Below are 13,983 nucleotides of genomic sequence, written 5' to 3' on the forward strand. Positions count from 1 at the left end.
GTAGATCTAGCAGACATGGCTTTCTGAGCATTGAACAATGTACAGATCACTGCATCCGACAGCACTCTGTCCCTTATTAATCCGTATTTGGTTTTTAACAGCCCACCTGTTAAAGCCTAGTGACTGTAAAGCAAGATGGTAAATGGGCCCTTGAGACAGTGGGTTTTATTGGAGCTGCATATGCCACAGAGAGGCTACTTCTGGGAGAAGGAAATTTGGAACTTCTATTTGGTGTAGTAGTCATGACAACAATATACCTGGTAAATAGGCATATGTTATAGAGTAACAAATCCAGAGAGCCATCAGTGCGTCCACTGCATCTGCCCAAGAGTACTCTAAACCTGTTCACCTTTCAATTGAGATGCCATGCCAGAAAATCAGCATCTGGGATTCCCGAACACTGACTGAAAGATGTGGATGAAGGGCCCACTTTCCCAGGTCCAGAGTTTTTTGGTTAAGATAATCCGCTTGACAGTTTTCTACCTCTGGTATATGTACAGCAAAAAGAGCTGGCACATGGCTATGCCTGGTTTGGGATGTGGGGCACTTCTAACACTTCCTATGCTCTTGGTTCCCCTGGATGTTTTACATACACCCCACCTGCGTTGTTGTCTGATTTTACCTATAAATGATGCCCAAGTGAAGCATAATCCACCTGATCACTCAATATTTCAGCACATTGATAAAAAGCAGAGACTCCTCTGTACTCCAAAGCCCCTAAGGATGCTAAAGACCCAGTATTCCTCCCCAGTCGTGTAGGCCAGTATCATTCATTACGATTTTCCAGAGCAGTAGTAGAAACAAACCTCTAGGACAGCAGAATGGGAAGTGCGGAGCCACCAAATAAAGAAAACTTCAAGTCAGCATTTCAAGATGACTTCATTTGATCTCCCTATCCAATGACAAAGGAGATTTGTTCCACTGATACAGGATCTCATGCTGCAACGCTCTGGTGTTATGTTGCACATAGGAAACTGCCTTGAAGGACGCTACCACAAGACCCAAAAATCCAAAGCCTTGGCCTGGCTCCTATCCAAATCCACCTTAAGTATTCCAGAATGAGCGATGGAATCAGCAAGTATTTCTGCAGGTTCAAGTTCCATCAGAATTCCTTTAGAGCCTGAAAGGCGATGGAGAGGTTGAACTCCAGTTCACAACGGGACTCTACCTTCATCTGATGGTCATCCACATGTCCCACAATTGGTGTCCCTCTTATCTTTAAAGGCAGTTAAGCAGTGTTGTCAACTGTCTATTAACTTAAAGATGGTTTGTATAAAGAAAATGTGCACTTTTCTCCCGTGAGTAAACGTCCATATACAGGATAAAACGGCCCATAAAAAATTCTGTTGTTGACTCTGTAAACTGTTCATGTTTTGTCATTAAAAAGTCATCAGGGGTTGACAGCGCTGTAGTTAAGACTGGCACCAAATCTTTAGTGAACACCCAAGGAGCTGTGACCAAGCCAAAAGGTAAACTGAGAACTGGCATTGCTCCTCCCCTACTGGAAAAAGCCATAACTGCAGGTGCCCCTGGTAATTGAGCTGTCCACAACTGTGGAAGGGGCTTTGGCTATGAGCAAGGACAGCACCCTGGGCTCTCTTATGTTCCTCAGTGGTGAGGATCCAAAAACAGAGCAGTATCTTCCAATAAATGAAAGCAAAAAGGTAAATTGGTTGTTTTAATTGTTTTCTTCCTTTTATTCCCACAATTTTTGTCTATTTTTTTTATAGTTTTTCAACTTTTTTTTTTTTTTTTCAATATCATTGCTTACCTCCTTTGGGTAGATGCTGGTCGTTTTTCTTATGCCTCAACTGTTGAAATCCAACAGTACTTGCCAAGCACATGTTCTACATGTGCACCTATGCCACCTGCTTGACTAAAGGCAGAATGAAGCACCAACATGTTCAAATTGTGTACATCCCTAGGAGGCAAGTTTAAATCCTTTTTCTTGCACAAGCACAGTGCCTTTGTGACCAGTTTCTACACATTCCTTGTCAAACTTTAGTCCCCTGGTCTGCAATTCTTGCCACTATTGGATGGAAACGCCCATCTTCTGCATTCTGCTATTAACGTGGCTACTAACTGCCATTAATCTCTGCATGTTTTGCCACTTTGTCAGTATGCTACCTTACAAAATCCTCTGCTTTAAGTCTCCTTTCTTGTCTATTGGTTAAACACTTGCCTCTTGTAGTCCATTTTTTAAGGAGTTTCTATTGTAATTGAAAAAATATATAATAAAGACTTCCGTATTTTACCAACTCAAATAATTTTTCCATATTTTTATTTCTGCAATGTTTTCTGTTTAGTTTTTCTACTTTTCCCCCATTTGTCTCCTCTATGTCTTCTGGTTTAGTTGCTTAACATTGGATAGCATTTTCTCAGCTTTAAGGGGTATAGTCATTTGCCTCCCCTTTTACTTTAATGTAATTTTTCTTTTCCCATTACTTTTCACTTCTCAAGGCCTCCGTGATCTGAACCTATCACGTATTTGGGCATATTTGGCAAAGTTTGCTTTGGAAGGCAAATACTATTTGTGCTGTCTATGTTTGCAAGCTTTCCTTCAACTTAACAAACATTTACATTGTAAGTCACCAAAATTATTAAATGTGGCAAAAGAAAATAATGCTTTGAACAGTCCAGATAGAGCAGCACATCAACTAAAACTCAGTGTTACAAGTTGTATTATATATTTTTGATGTCTTTAACAGGAGTTCATAGTTCTCTCTGTAAAAACGAGTGAACATCCTATAATTTAGGCAATTTACAGATTACAGGTTCAGAATGACCTTGTAGCCCCATACAATTGCTCATCCACAGTGCTGGATTAGAGTGGGAGAGAAATGTCATAACTGTATTTAAGGAATTTACCATAACAATGAAAAGCAGGGTATGCATGCATAATGTTAGCCATCGTGAGAGTCAGTTTGTATGGTGAAGGAAAGCACATTTTGTGGTTTATTTTTTTCCTTTCACAGAGTGATCTATAGCAGTAGTAGAGTAATTTACTCACCCACAAACATGACACTTGTATTCTCTCATCCCGAGATGTCGCTTCACATGGTTTCTGGCATCTCCTAGCTGAGCTGCTGCAAAGTGGCATATCTTGCACTTAAATGGCTTTGATCCTAAAAGTAGGGAAAAAATAAAAAAGGTGAATTGAACCATACATAGATTGGGATATAATTGCTTTTAAGTGCAAATTCCAAACCCGAAAACTGTATGTCAACCATAGCTCAGTGGTTCCTGTGTTTTTTTTTTTTTGTTTCTTTTTTAAATTATTTTAACATAAGATGAAATGGGTTAATGAATGAATGAATGAAATACTTGTATAGCGCACAATGCGACCTGAATCCTCAAAAAAGTTTAAGCCCTCATTCACACTGGTTTAATTTGTCATGTGATTTGACAGTTCCAAATTGCATGACAAGTCTCACCTTATGGTCGGCAATGGAACTATTCATATTACCGCAAGTCATGTCACAGCGACTTTGAAAAAGGATCCTGCACAACTTTTTCCTAATTTCATTGCGACTTGCATTGACTTCGGTTAAACAAAGACACAATGAAATCAGAGGTGCAATACGCACAAATCTGCGGCTTTGAAATCACACAATTTCTAAGCCGCACTGGTGTGAGAACCAGGGCTAAGGGACACGATAAAAAAAAAAAAAAACTCTACTGCAGCAGTATACAGTCAATAGAAGTGACATTTTTAACTTTTGTACCCAGAAGTAAAGAAGAAATCTCATATAAGACTACAAGAAACCAGCTTAAACGTACTGTTACTTCTGTAATAAGTATTATGCCACGTACACACAATCGTACACACAATCGGAATTCGGGCCAGAAAAAGACAGATGAGAGCTTTTCGTCGGCAAATGCGACCCTGTGTATGCTCCATCGGAATTTAGCTGTCTGAATTTCTGCCAGCCAAAAATTGATAGCATGTTCTCAATTTTCCCGATCGGAAATTCCTATCGTGTGTATGCAATTCCGACAAGCATGCTCAGATTAAACTACGAGACGGAAGCTATTGGCTACTGGCTATCGAACTTCCTTTTTCTAGTCCCGTCGTACGTGTTGTATGTCACCGTGTTCTAAACGATCGGAATTTGGTGTGACCGTATGACCATGTGTAGGCAAGACAGCTTGAGCGGAATTCCGTCGGTAAAACCATCAGAGCTTTTTCTGAAGAGAATTCTGATCGTGTGTACGCGGCATTATTGAAAAAAAAAAATACCAAGGTATACAGAATGTGCAGTCCAACTCTCCATAGTGCACAAGAAAATTAGGACCTACAATTTTGCTGTCCAGCATAAGATGACTTTTGGGTATCTCAAAGAAGAGTCGTACAAATATGATAGGTTCTAAAACTGGCTGTACACTAGTAGATTTTTGAGGAAACACTTGTGCGTATACACAGTGCCTTGAAAAATTGAAATGTATTTTATTGGGATTTTGTGTGACCAACACAAATTGGCACATAATTGTGAAGTGGAAGGAAAATGATAAATGGTTTTCCAAATTTTTTACACATATATATCTGAAAAGTGTGGCATGCATTTGTATTCAGCCCCCTTTATTCTGATACCCCTAACTAAAATCTAGTGGAACCAATTGCCTTCAGAAGTCACCTAATTAGTAAATAAAGTTTGCCTGCGTGTAATTTAACCTCAGTATAAATACAGCTGTTCTGTGAAGCCCTCAGAGGTTTGATAGAGAACCTTAGTGAATAAACAGCATTGTGAAGGCCAGGGAACACACCAGACAGGTCAGGGATAAAGTTGTAAAGAAGTTTAAAGCAGGGTTAGGTTATAAAAATATTATCCCGAGCTTTGAACATCTCATGGAACACTATTCAATCCTTCTTAAAATGGAAAGAGTATGGCACAACTGCAAACCTACCAAGACATGGCCATAAACCTAAAACGGACAGGCCAGTTTAGGGGAGCATTAATCAGAGAAGCAGCCAAGAGGTCCATGGTAACTCTGGAGGAGCTGCAGAGATCCACAGCTCAGTTGGGAGAATCTGTCCACAGTACAACTACTAGTCGTGCACTCCACAAATATGGTCTTTATAGAAGAGTGGCAAGAAGAAAGTCATTGTTGAAAGAAAGCCATAAGAATTCCTGTTTGCAGTTTGTGAGAAGACATGTTGGGGACACGGTGCTCTGGTCAGATAAGACCAACGCTGAACTTTTTGGCCTAAAAGCAAAACACTGTGTGGCGGAAAACGAACACTGCACATCACCCTGAACACACCATCCCCAATGTAAAACATGGTGGTGGCAGCATCATGTTGTGGGGATGTTTTTCTTCAGCAGGGACAGAAAAGCTGGTTAGAGTTGATGAGAAGATGGATGGAGCCAAATACAGGGTAATCATAGAAAAAAACCTGTTAGAGTCAGAAAAAGACTTAAGACTGGCACAGAGGTTCACCGTCCAGGACAATGACCCTAAACATACAGCCAGAGCTACAATAGAATGGTTTAGATCAAAGCAAATCCATGTGTTAGAATGGTCTAGTCAAAGTGCAGAACTAAATCCAATTGGGAATATGTTAGGAGATATGAAAATTGTTGTTCACAGATGTTCTTTGCAAAGAAGAATGGGCAAAAATATCACCCTCTAGATGTGCAAAGCTGGTAGAGACATACCCAAAAAGACTTGCAGCGGTAATTGCAGCGATGGGTGGTTCTCCAAAAGTATTGACTCAGGGGGGCTGAAGACAAATGCACGCCATACTTTTCACATATTTGTACAAAAAAAATTGAAAACCATTTATCATTTTCCTTCCACTTCACAATTATGTGCCACTGTGTGTTGGTCTATCACATAAAATCCCAATCAAATGCATTTACGTTTTTGGTTGTAACATGACAAAATGTAGAACATGATTGGTGTATGATTACTTTCAAGGCAGTGTATGTATGAACACTCATATCAAAATTATTTGTACAGCCAATGACTGGACAAATGGCGTTTGTACTTCAAAATTTTGCTTGCTGTTAATATTTGATTTTGGGATGACTGGACTTTACTGAACAAAAACCACAATCTCTGTTGAAATTTGTTCAACGATTGTCAGTTGGACCTTCCTAATGATTAGAAAACAAAAATGACATGCCATACGTTGCATGCCAGGGGTTCAGGATTGCTTAAAGCGGAAGTTCCACCTTTGGGTGGAACTCCGCTTTAAGCTGATAACACAAACACTTCTAATTTCTCATGTCTTTATTGAACACACCCATTAACTACTTCCCACCCGGCCACTGCACAAACTGATGGGTGGGTGCTTCCTCCTGAGTGGACGTTCCCGAACGTCCCTCAGAAGAAGCAAGATCGTGTGCTCTCGTATCTGCATGATCCCGATGCGCTCATGTCACCCAGACACGGCACATCTCAGATTGCCTGGAAGGCTCTGCGATTGGCCCTCCTGATCATATGATGGCTGTGTCCAATCACAGCCATCATGTGATGTAAATAAACTAGACGATCGGCTCTCCTTCTCCTCACATGGAGTGCGTTAGTGAGAAGAAGAATGGTGAATAAATACCACCAAAAGAAAGCTCCATTTGTGTGAATAAAAATATAAAAACGTTATTTGGGTACAGTGTAACATGACCACGCCAATTGTCAAAGTGAGAGAGCACGGAAAGCTGAAAATTGTTCTGGGAAGGAAGGGGGTGAAAGTGCCCAGTATTGAAGTGGTTAAACATTCAGCGCTCAAGGAAAAAGTAAGTGAACCTGTAAACAAATTATTTCTACTAAAGCAAATTGGAGTTAGCAATTTGCACACCTGGAGCCCAATTAATGAAATGAGTTTGGAACATTTTAAGATTTCTGTTTATAAGAAGCATCAGCTGATCTGAACCATGAATTGCAGCTCTCTGAAGACAAATGGTCAAGAATGGTTTGATTTGCTTAAGGCTGGAATGGGATACAAAGCCATCTCAAAATGTTCCGGCATCTATCAGTCAACAGTTAAACAAAGTGTCTATAAAATGGAATGAGTGACTACTCTTTCTAGAGTGGGCGTCCAGCCAAGATGATGGCTAAAGGCTTGAAGACATCACTGGAATTGGCAAACATCTATGTAATTGAGTGCAAGCCTTAGAACAGGCAGGGTATCCATGGCAGAACACAATTTAGGAAGGCTCTGATCTCCGAAAAAAAAAAAAATTTGCTGCATGACTGATGTTTGCCAAAGAACACCTTGGCAAACCTCAACGCCACTGGGAAAACATTTTGTGAAAAATGTTGGTTATCTTTTATAAAAGTTCCAATATCATGGTATCAAGTAGCCCAAGTAGAACCAGTCATCATTTTCCAGATTTTTTTGCCTGATGTGACACCATACAAGCTGCCTGGTTACAAACTGTGTGAAAACAGTGAACTCAGCTACTGTGTTGACTATTAATTAGTCAAATATGTAATTCGATATTCTAGGAAGACATTGTGAATTGACGGCTGCTGTATCCAGCTCCTTGTCTGGTCTTACAGAATAATCTTCAGAAACAAAGTCTAGATCCAGCAAAGCTAGATAGAGAGTCCCTACCTTCTTAGAACACGAAGCAAAAAACAAAACGTATGTGTGGGCAGGGTTACAGCCACTAGAGGGAGCTATGCTCGTTTTCAATTTACATAGTATCCAAACCTCCTAAAGGTGGCAGCAATCCCAACACATAAACGAATAGAATCCAGTGTCCTTAAATTCACACCGAGTAAAAACTATAAATGTTATTGGTTGTATACTTGCATTAGTCTTGAACTGCCTTACTAAACTAAACTGAGTGGTCTTAATAGCATTCTTTCATTCAGGCCCTTTTCACACTTGTGCTACTCCAAAGTCGCGTGATTTTGCCGCGATTTCGACAAGACAGTCATATGACTGTGGATCACTCCATGCCAATTTTTTTATTTATTTCTTAAACGGCATGGGTTACCCCTTCATGAGCAAACTGGGCCCTTCGGTCTGGTACTGGACTTTATGTACAAGTCACATGCTAAAGTTGGATCAGTTAATATTTCAGAAAAAAAGTAGCGCAGGAACTACTTTGAAGTCGGCACGACTTAAAGTTGTGCCAATATGAATGGTAGTCATTGAAAATCATGGAGAAGGACTTTCTCGAAATCGTGGGACAAGTCGTATAAGTGTGAAATGGGGCTCAAGCTAGTGAATGATATGTTTCACGGTCATATCTGGACCAAAATGCACACACCACTTTGCCATAAATAAATTACATAAACATGCAAGTTAAATACATTTCCAGAAAAACATGAAGGGTAAAAAGATCAACTGTATAGTTAGAAATCATGTAGAAATAAATTCCAGATTTGTGCTCAATTCACCAGCATAGTTCCAAGTTTCCGTTTCACATCGGCACAGTTATTTCAGATTTTTCCTGTCACACAGCAGGCGTGATTCATCACTCTGCTATTGTAATGACATGCAATGTGTGAATATACTGTGGATAAAATATTATGCCTTTACGACTGTTTTATAGCCTAGAATTTATGATTATTCTGGAAACCAGAAGTATTGACATTTTTGGTTATTATTTATTTCAAGCACAAACTTTATTATTGAATGTCTAGCATTGAGCAGATATATGAAACAAGATGGAAGTGTTATGATTAACCAGTTATTTTACAGCAGAGTGGAGGTAAAAAAAGGGCAATAGATCTACACCCTGACCAGGTTTTATAGGTCAAAGATCACATGGTTTCAAAAATGTGAATAGGTTTGCCAATCTATATTGAGCACTTTCAAGAAAAATAATGAAAAAAAAAAAAAAAAAAGAAAGAACCAATGAAAAAATAAAAAAGCAAAAAACAAAAGAAACAATGAAAACAGATTCACAATCTACTACAGCTCTAGCATTTTATGGCAAGCTGTTAAATGTAACTTCCATACAGTTATGTATGCACCATATTACGTTCAGCTTATGTTTAGTGAAGTACTCCATTCGCTCCACGAAATCCACCTATGAAATATAGGACCACTAATGAGTATACGTCAACGGCTTTGATAAGACAGAATTTACCCTCTATCAGAATTGATCAATATCTCTGTGCACGGTGCCCTTGAAAATAAGACCATCCTGTAAGAAATGCTCTGTTAAAATGAAGTTCTCAGTAAAATCTGAAAGTCTTAAATTTCAATGTAATTCCCAAAAGCTGACGAAAAAATGAAGCATTTAATTTTAATCTTCTAAAAGAAATAAAAAAGTCAACAGTACTAAGCACGGGCAGACAAGGTTGAATATTTCACAGTTCAATGACAATGAGGCTAGATCTCTTAATACTTCCATTTCTAGCAGCAGAAGTAGATGTAAAATATATTTAGCACCTGAATGGTTATATCTAGTCAGCTTTATATGTTTAAATGTCAAAAGCAGGTTGAGACTGCAGCTAACAGCAATCACATCTCATCAATCACCCAGAGAAACTCTAGTTTATTTAAATGATGCAGATAAAACTAAATTAATCATTAATTTGGTGACATTCTAAATTGTCATTGCACCATGTAAAAGGGCTAATGCAAATTGTATAAAAGGAGAAAGGATGTGTTTCTAGGCATCCAAGGAGAATGACAATCTTTCAGCATGGCTTTAGGACTCATTGCTTTTACTACAAAATACATCATGTAGCCATGAAGCCAACAAATACAATTGTAGCATGGGCACTGGGAACTAATGTTATATCTATTTGCACCGCTGTAAGCTGTACTCCCAAATTTCCAAATGATAGTATTTTTTTAATGCAAAATTGAAATCCTTGATTGCATAAGAACTTTAAAAAGGTAAGAACCCCCAAGGTACACCTGAAGCAAGTGCAGACATTTACAGTGGAGCTAGAAGGGACTGTCCATTGGACAGCTATAATCCTGAGAAATCCATGAGAAAAAAAGAAAAGAAAAAAAAAAAATCTAACTATTTTTTTTTTCTTGTTTGATGGTGAAAACCACAGGAACTGGTGAATAGGTCAGGATTGCAAGCAGACAACTGATGAAGCTGATCACAGGATAATTTTAAGAGGAAAACACTTATGCCGCTTACACACGATCGGAATTTCAGCCAGCAAAAGACAGATGAGAGCTTTTCATCAGAAAATGTGACCGTGTGTATGCTCCATCAGAATTTAGCTGGCCGAATTCCCGGCAGCAAAAATTTGATAGCATGTTCTCAATTTCCCCGATGGAAAAAACTTTCTATCGGAAATTCAGATCGTGCGTATGCTATTTCAACACGCAAAAACTCACGCATGCTCAGATTCAACTACAAGATGGAAGCTATTGGCTACTAGGTATTGAACCTTTTTCTAGTCCCGTTGTACGTCTCCGCATTCTTGGCGGTCGGAATTTGGTGTGACTGCGTGTAGGCAAGACAGTTTGAGCGGAATTTTCGACAGGAACACCATCAGAGCTTTTTCCGATGAGAATTCCGACCGTGTGTACACGGCATTAGTCTGCATGGAATTGCGGTACAGCTGTCTGCAAGTTTAAAGGTATACTGGAGTGGTTTTAGACCAAGAACCTGAATGTCATAGAATGGCCCAGCCAACGCCCAAACCTCTCTCCAACTGAGAATATGTGACAAAAGTTGAAAACTTGTTTAATGGTTCTTAAAAATATTTTGACAAGAACAAATATTCCATATGTGCAAGGTTGGTAGAGGTTTACCCCAAAAGACCCAAAGCTGGTAATGCATCTAAAAAGGTTAAAGCGGTAGTAAACCCTGGAATTTTATTTTTGCCTAAAGGTAAGCCTATACTAAAATGTACTTGTAGTATAATGAATATCTCTTAAAATGTGCACAGTTTAAGAGATATTTTGCAAGCAACAGCTGGTGACATCATGAGCTCTTAAGGTGATAGGCATACCTGTGCTGTTCGTTCAGAGTTGTGTCCTGTGGCCAAAACTGAGGCTGGAGTCCCCGAACCCAGAAGGAGGACTGGATGAAGATGGAAGCCTCTTCAGCAGTGACAGCGTGCCGCAGAAGCAATTCCAGGAGATGACCCACCCCTCCTCCATCACACAACGGGTGACTGAAAACCTCAGCGGTGCTTGATTCCCTATGAGACTGTGCAGAGTGCTTTCCTTCTACTTAGGCTTAGATTACACTCACATCCCTGCTCTATACTGTACAGTGTGTGATAACAGATCCCCTTCTTCTGCAGCTGAGAAATACTGTGTAAATTCTACACTTTAAACAGCTGTAGAGTAGAGAGGGCTGCAGATAAACGGGTACCATGTCTGTCTGTCTGTGACTTGAACTAACCTATCTGCACTTTAGACTGACTAGGTTCCTACAAGACCAGTCCCAGCCATCCCCCGTGGACAACTGGACTCTTGGAACCACAAGAATCTTTTCAAGAACCTTTCCACAAGAACCGGAGGGGAGAGTGTGACAGACTAGAGAAGCGGCGGGACTGATGGTTACTGACTGCTGCAAGTGTCAGATTACAAGAGGCGGCTGTGCAAAGCGACACAAAGGAGCACAAATAATAAAAAACTGACTGCCAGTGTATTGTGATTACTTAAGCGAGTACCTGTGCATTGCGAGTATTAGTGTCAGGAAGCTAGTTGTTAGTTAATTGGACAGAGCATGATTCCCAATCACCATTAAATTAGTGGGTACGATGACTGGCGGGTATGGAGATCCGACCTGGTGTACATCTTGTAGCATGTATGCGTTCCTTGATCATCTTATTGAAGCCCAGGTTCTGAATCTAGGGAAGCAACTGTCAACACTGAAAATCTCCATTCTAAAAGGAGAGCTGGGAATGTACCTGGCAGGAGCCAGCACATATGTAGGTGGAGACAAAGAGGTGCAGGCACCAGAGCAGAGTAGATGGGTGACAGTCAGGAAGGATATAGGGGAGAATCAGGGAGGCCGATCCTGGGCTGAAACATCACAATAAAGTACACCCCGGAGCAGAGTGACGTCCCTAGCTGCTAGGGCAATAACTACTCCAGTGAGGGCGGGGGTAAAGCCAAGAGAAAGAAAAGACCAATTCTGGTGGTAGGGGACTCAAATTCATAGAAGGACAGAAAGGGCAATCTGTCACAAAGACCTGAAGCACCACACTGTATGTTGTCTACTGGGTGCTCGGGTTTGGCACATCATGGATCTGGTGGACAGATTACTGGGAGGGGCTGGGGAAGACCCAGTTGTCATGATGCATTGACAAATTGGCACCAATGACAAAGTCAGAGGAAGGTGTCCTAAAAAAAGATTCTAGGGAGCTAAACTAAGGATTAGGACCTCCAAGGTAGTATTCTCAAATACAACTGGTATCTCGAGCCACACCAGAGAGAGGCAGCAGAAGATTAGGGAAGTAAACAAGTGGCTGAAAAGCTGGTGTAAAAAAGGAGGGGGTTCGGGTTCCTGGAGAACTGGGCCAACTTCTCACTTGGTTACCAGCTCTTTAGCAGGGACAGACTGCACCTAAATGAGGAAGGTGCAGATTGGCTGGGAGAGAAGACGTCTGACAAGTTCAACTAGGCAACCAGGGGGGGGGGGGGTCCAGATGTAGGGATAGTCAGCGTGTAACCAATTACCAATTAAAGGGGGTAGTATTGGGGGCATTAGGTTCTTTAGTCAACCTATCACTAAATCAAAGGTAAGTATAGTAACAAGTTCTGTTTGCAACATCAGAACACCCAATAAGGAGATAGTATGCATCCAGATAAAACTATGTGGCTTGTTCACTAATGCCGAGAGTCTGGCGAACAAGATGGGAGAACTAGAGCTGCTATTGTACAAGGAGAATTTAGATTGTTGTGGGAACTTCAGAGACTTGGTTCAACAGCTCACAGGATTGGCTGCCAAACATTCAAGGGTATTCCCTATATCGCAGAGATAGGGAGGGTAAAAAAGGGTGTGGGGTGTGCCTGTATATCAAAAATGATGTACAAGTGAATGTGAGGGACAACATCACTAATTGAGTAAGGGAGGAGGTGGAATCCAAGGGGAAAGTAATACTGGGAGTATGTTATAGGCCCTCTAACCAGAGGGAGGAGGGGGAGGTGGACCTCCTATCACAGTTTGTAATGGTGGCAAGGATGGAAAGTGTCATTATAATGGGGGATTTTAATTATCCAGACATAGACTGAGCATAAGGAACCACTCATTTGTCTAAGGCTCGCCATTTCCAAAATGTCTTGCAGGACAATTTCATGGGTCAGATGGTAAATGCACCAACAAGAAACAAAGAGCTACTAGACCTACTGATTACTAATACAGACCTGATCACAGATGTGGAAATACGGGGCAATTTAGGAAAAAGCGATCACAGGTCAATTTGTTTCAGTATAAATCACACAAATAGAAAACATAAGGGGAATACAAAGACACTGGATTTCAAAAGAGCCAACTTCCACAAACTACACTCCTTTCTGGAAGATATTAAATGGGATAAAATCCTAGGAACAATGAACATGGAGGAAAAATGGGTGTGCTATAAGAGCATAGTAAATAAGGGTATTAGACAGTGCATCCCAATGGGAAATAAATGTAAAAGAGCTAATAAAAGTGCTGGGTGGCTTAACACCAATGTAAAAATGTTTATAAAATTAAAGGAGAGGGCTTCTAAAAATACAAGGGGTCATCACCAGCATTCCAACTTTATAAAGTATGCAATAAGAATTGTAAGGTTGTAATCAGGGCGGCTAAGATAAAACACGAAAGGTACATTGCGGAGGAACGTTCCTGAATGTCCACTCAGAAGGAGAGAGCACCCACCCGGCCGTTTATGTGCAGTGGCCGGGTGGGAAGTGGTTAAGGAACTCAGTCAAGTAATTGCCAGACCATTGTGTAATTTTTTCGAACAGTCTACTGACTGGTATGGTAGCAGCTGATTGGAGAAAAGCCAATGTAGCACCAATAGTTAAAAAAGGACCAAGATATATCCTTGGGAATTACAGACCAGTTAGCCTAACATCAATAGTATGCAAGCTCTTTAATGGGATGATAAGGG

The 13,983-nt window shown here is 40.5% G+C and overlaps 1 protein-coding gene across 1 annotated transcript in view; it reads right to left on the bottom strand.

The window, feature by feature from the left end:
• The window catches only part of ZNF407 (zinc finger protein 407), a 762,778-nt gene that overhangs the window by 677,956 nt on the left and 70,839 nt on the right, over window positions 1–13,983 (bottom strand). The window contains exon 4 of the mRNA XM_077492358.1: window positions 3,011–3,125. Coding sequence (XP_077348484.1) covers window positions 3,011–3,125 — 115 coding nt within the window. The remainder of the gene's footprint in view (window positions 1–3,010; window positions 3,126–13,983) is intronic.

This window comes from Lithobates pipiens, unplaced genomic scaffold, assembly GCF_037356315.1.
Source record: "Lithobates pipiens isolate NorthernLeopardFrog02 unplaced genomic scaffold, aLitPip1_a1.2 Scaffold_19, whole genome shotgun sequence".
In the NCBI taxonomy this organism is placed as follows: domain Eukaryota; kingdom Metazoa; phylum Chordata; class Amphibia; order Anura; family Ranidae; genus Lithobates; species Lithobates pipiens.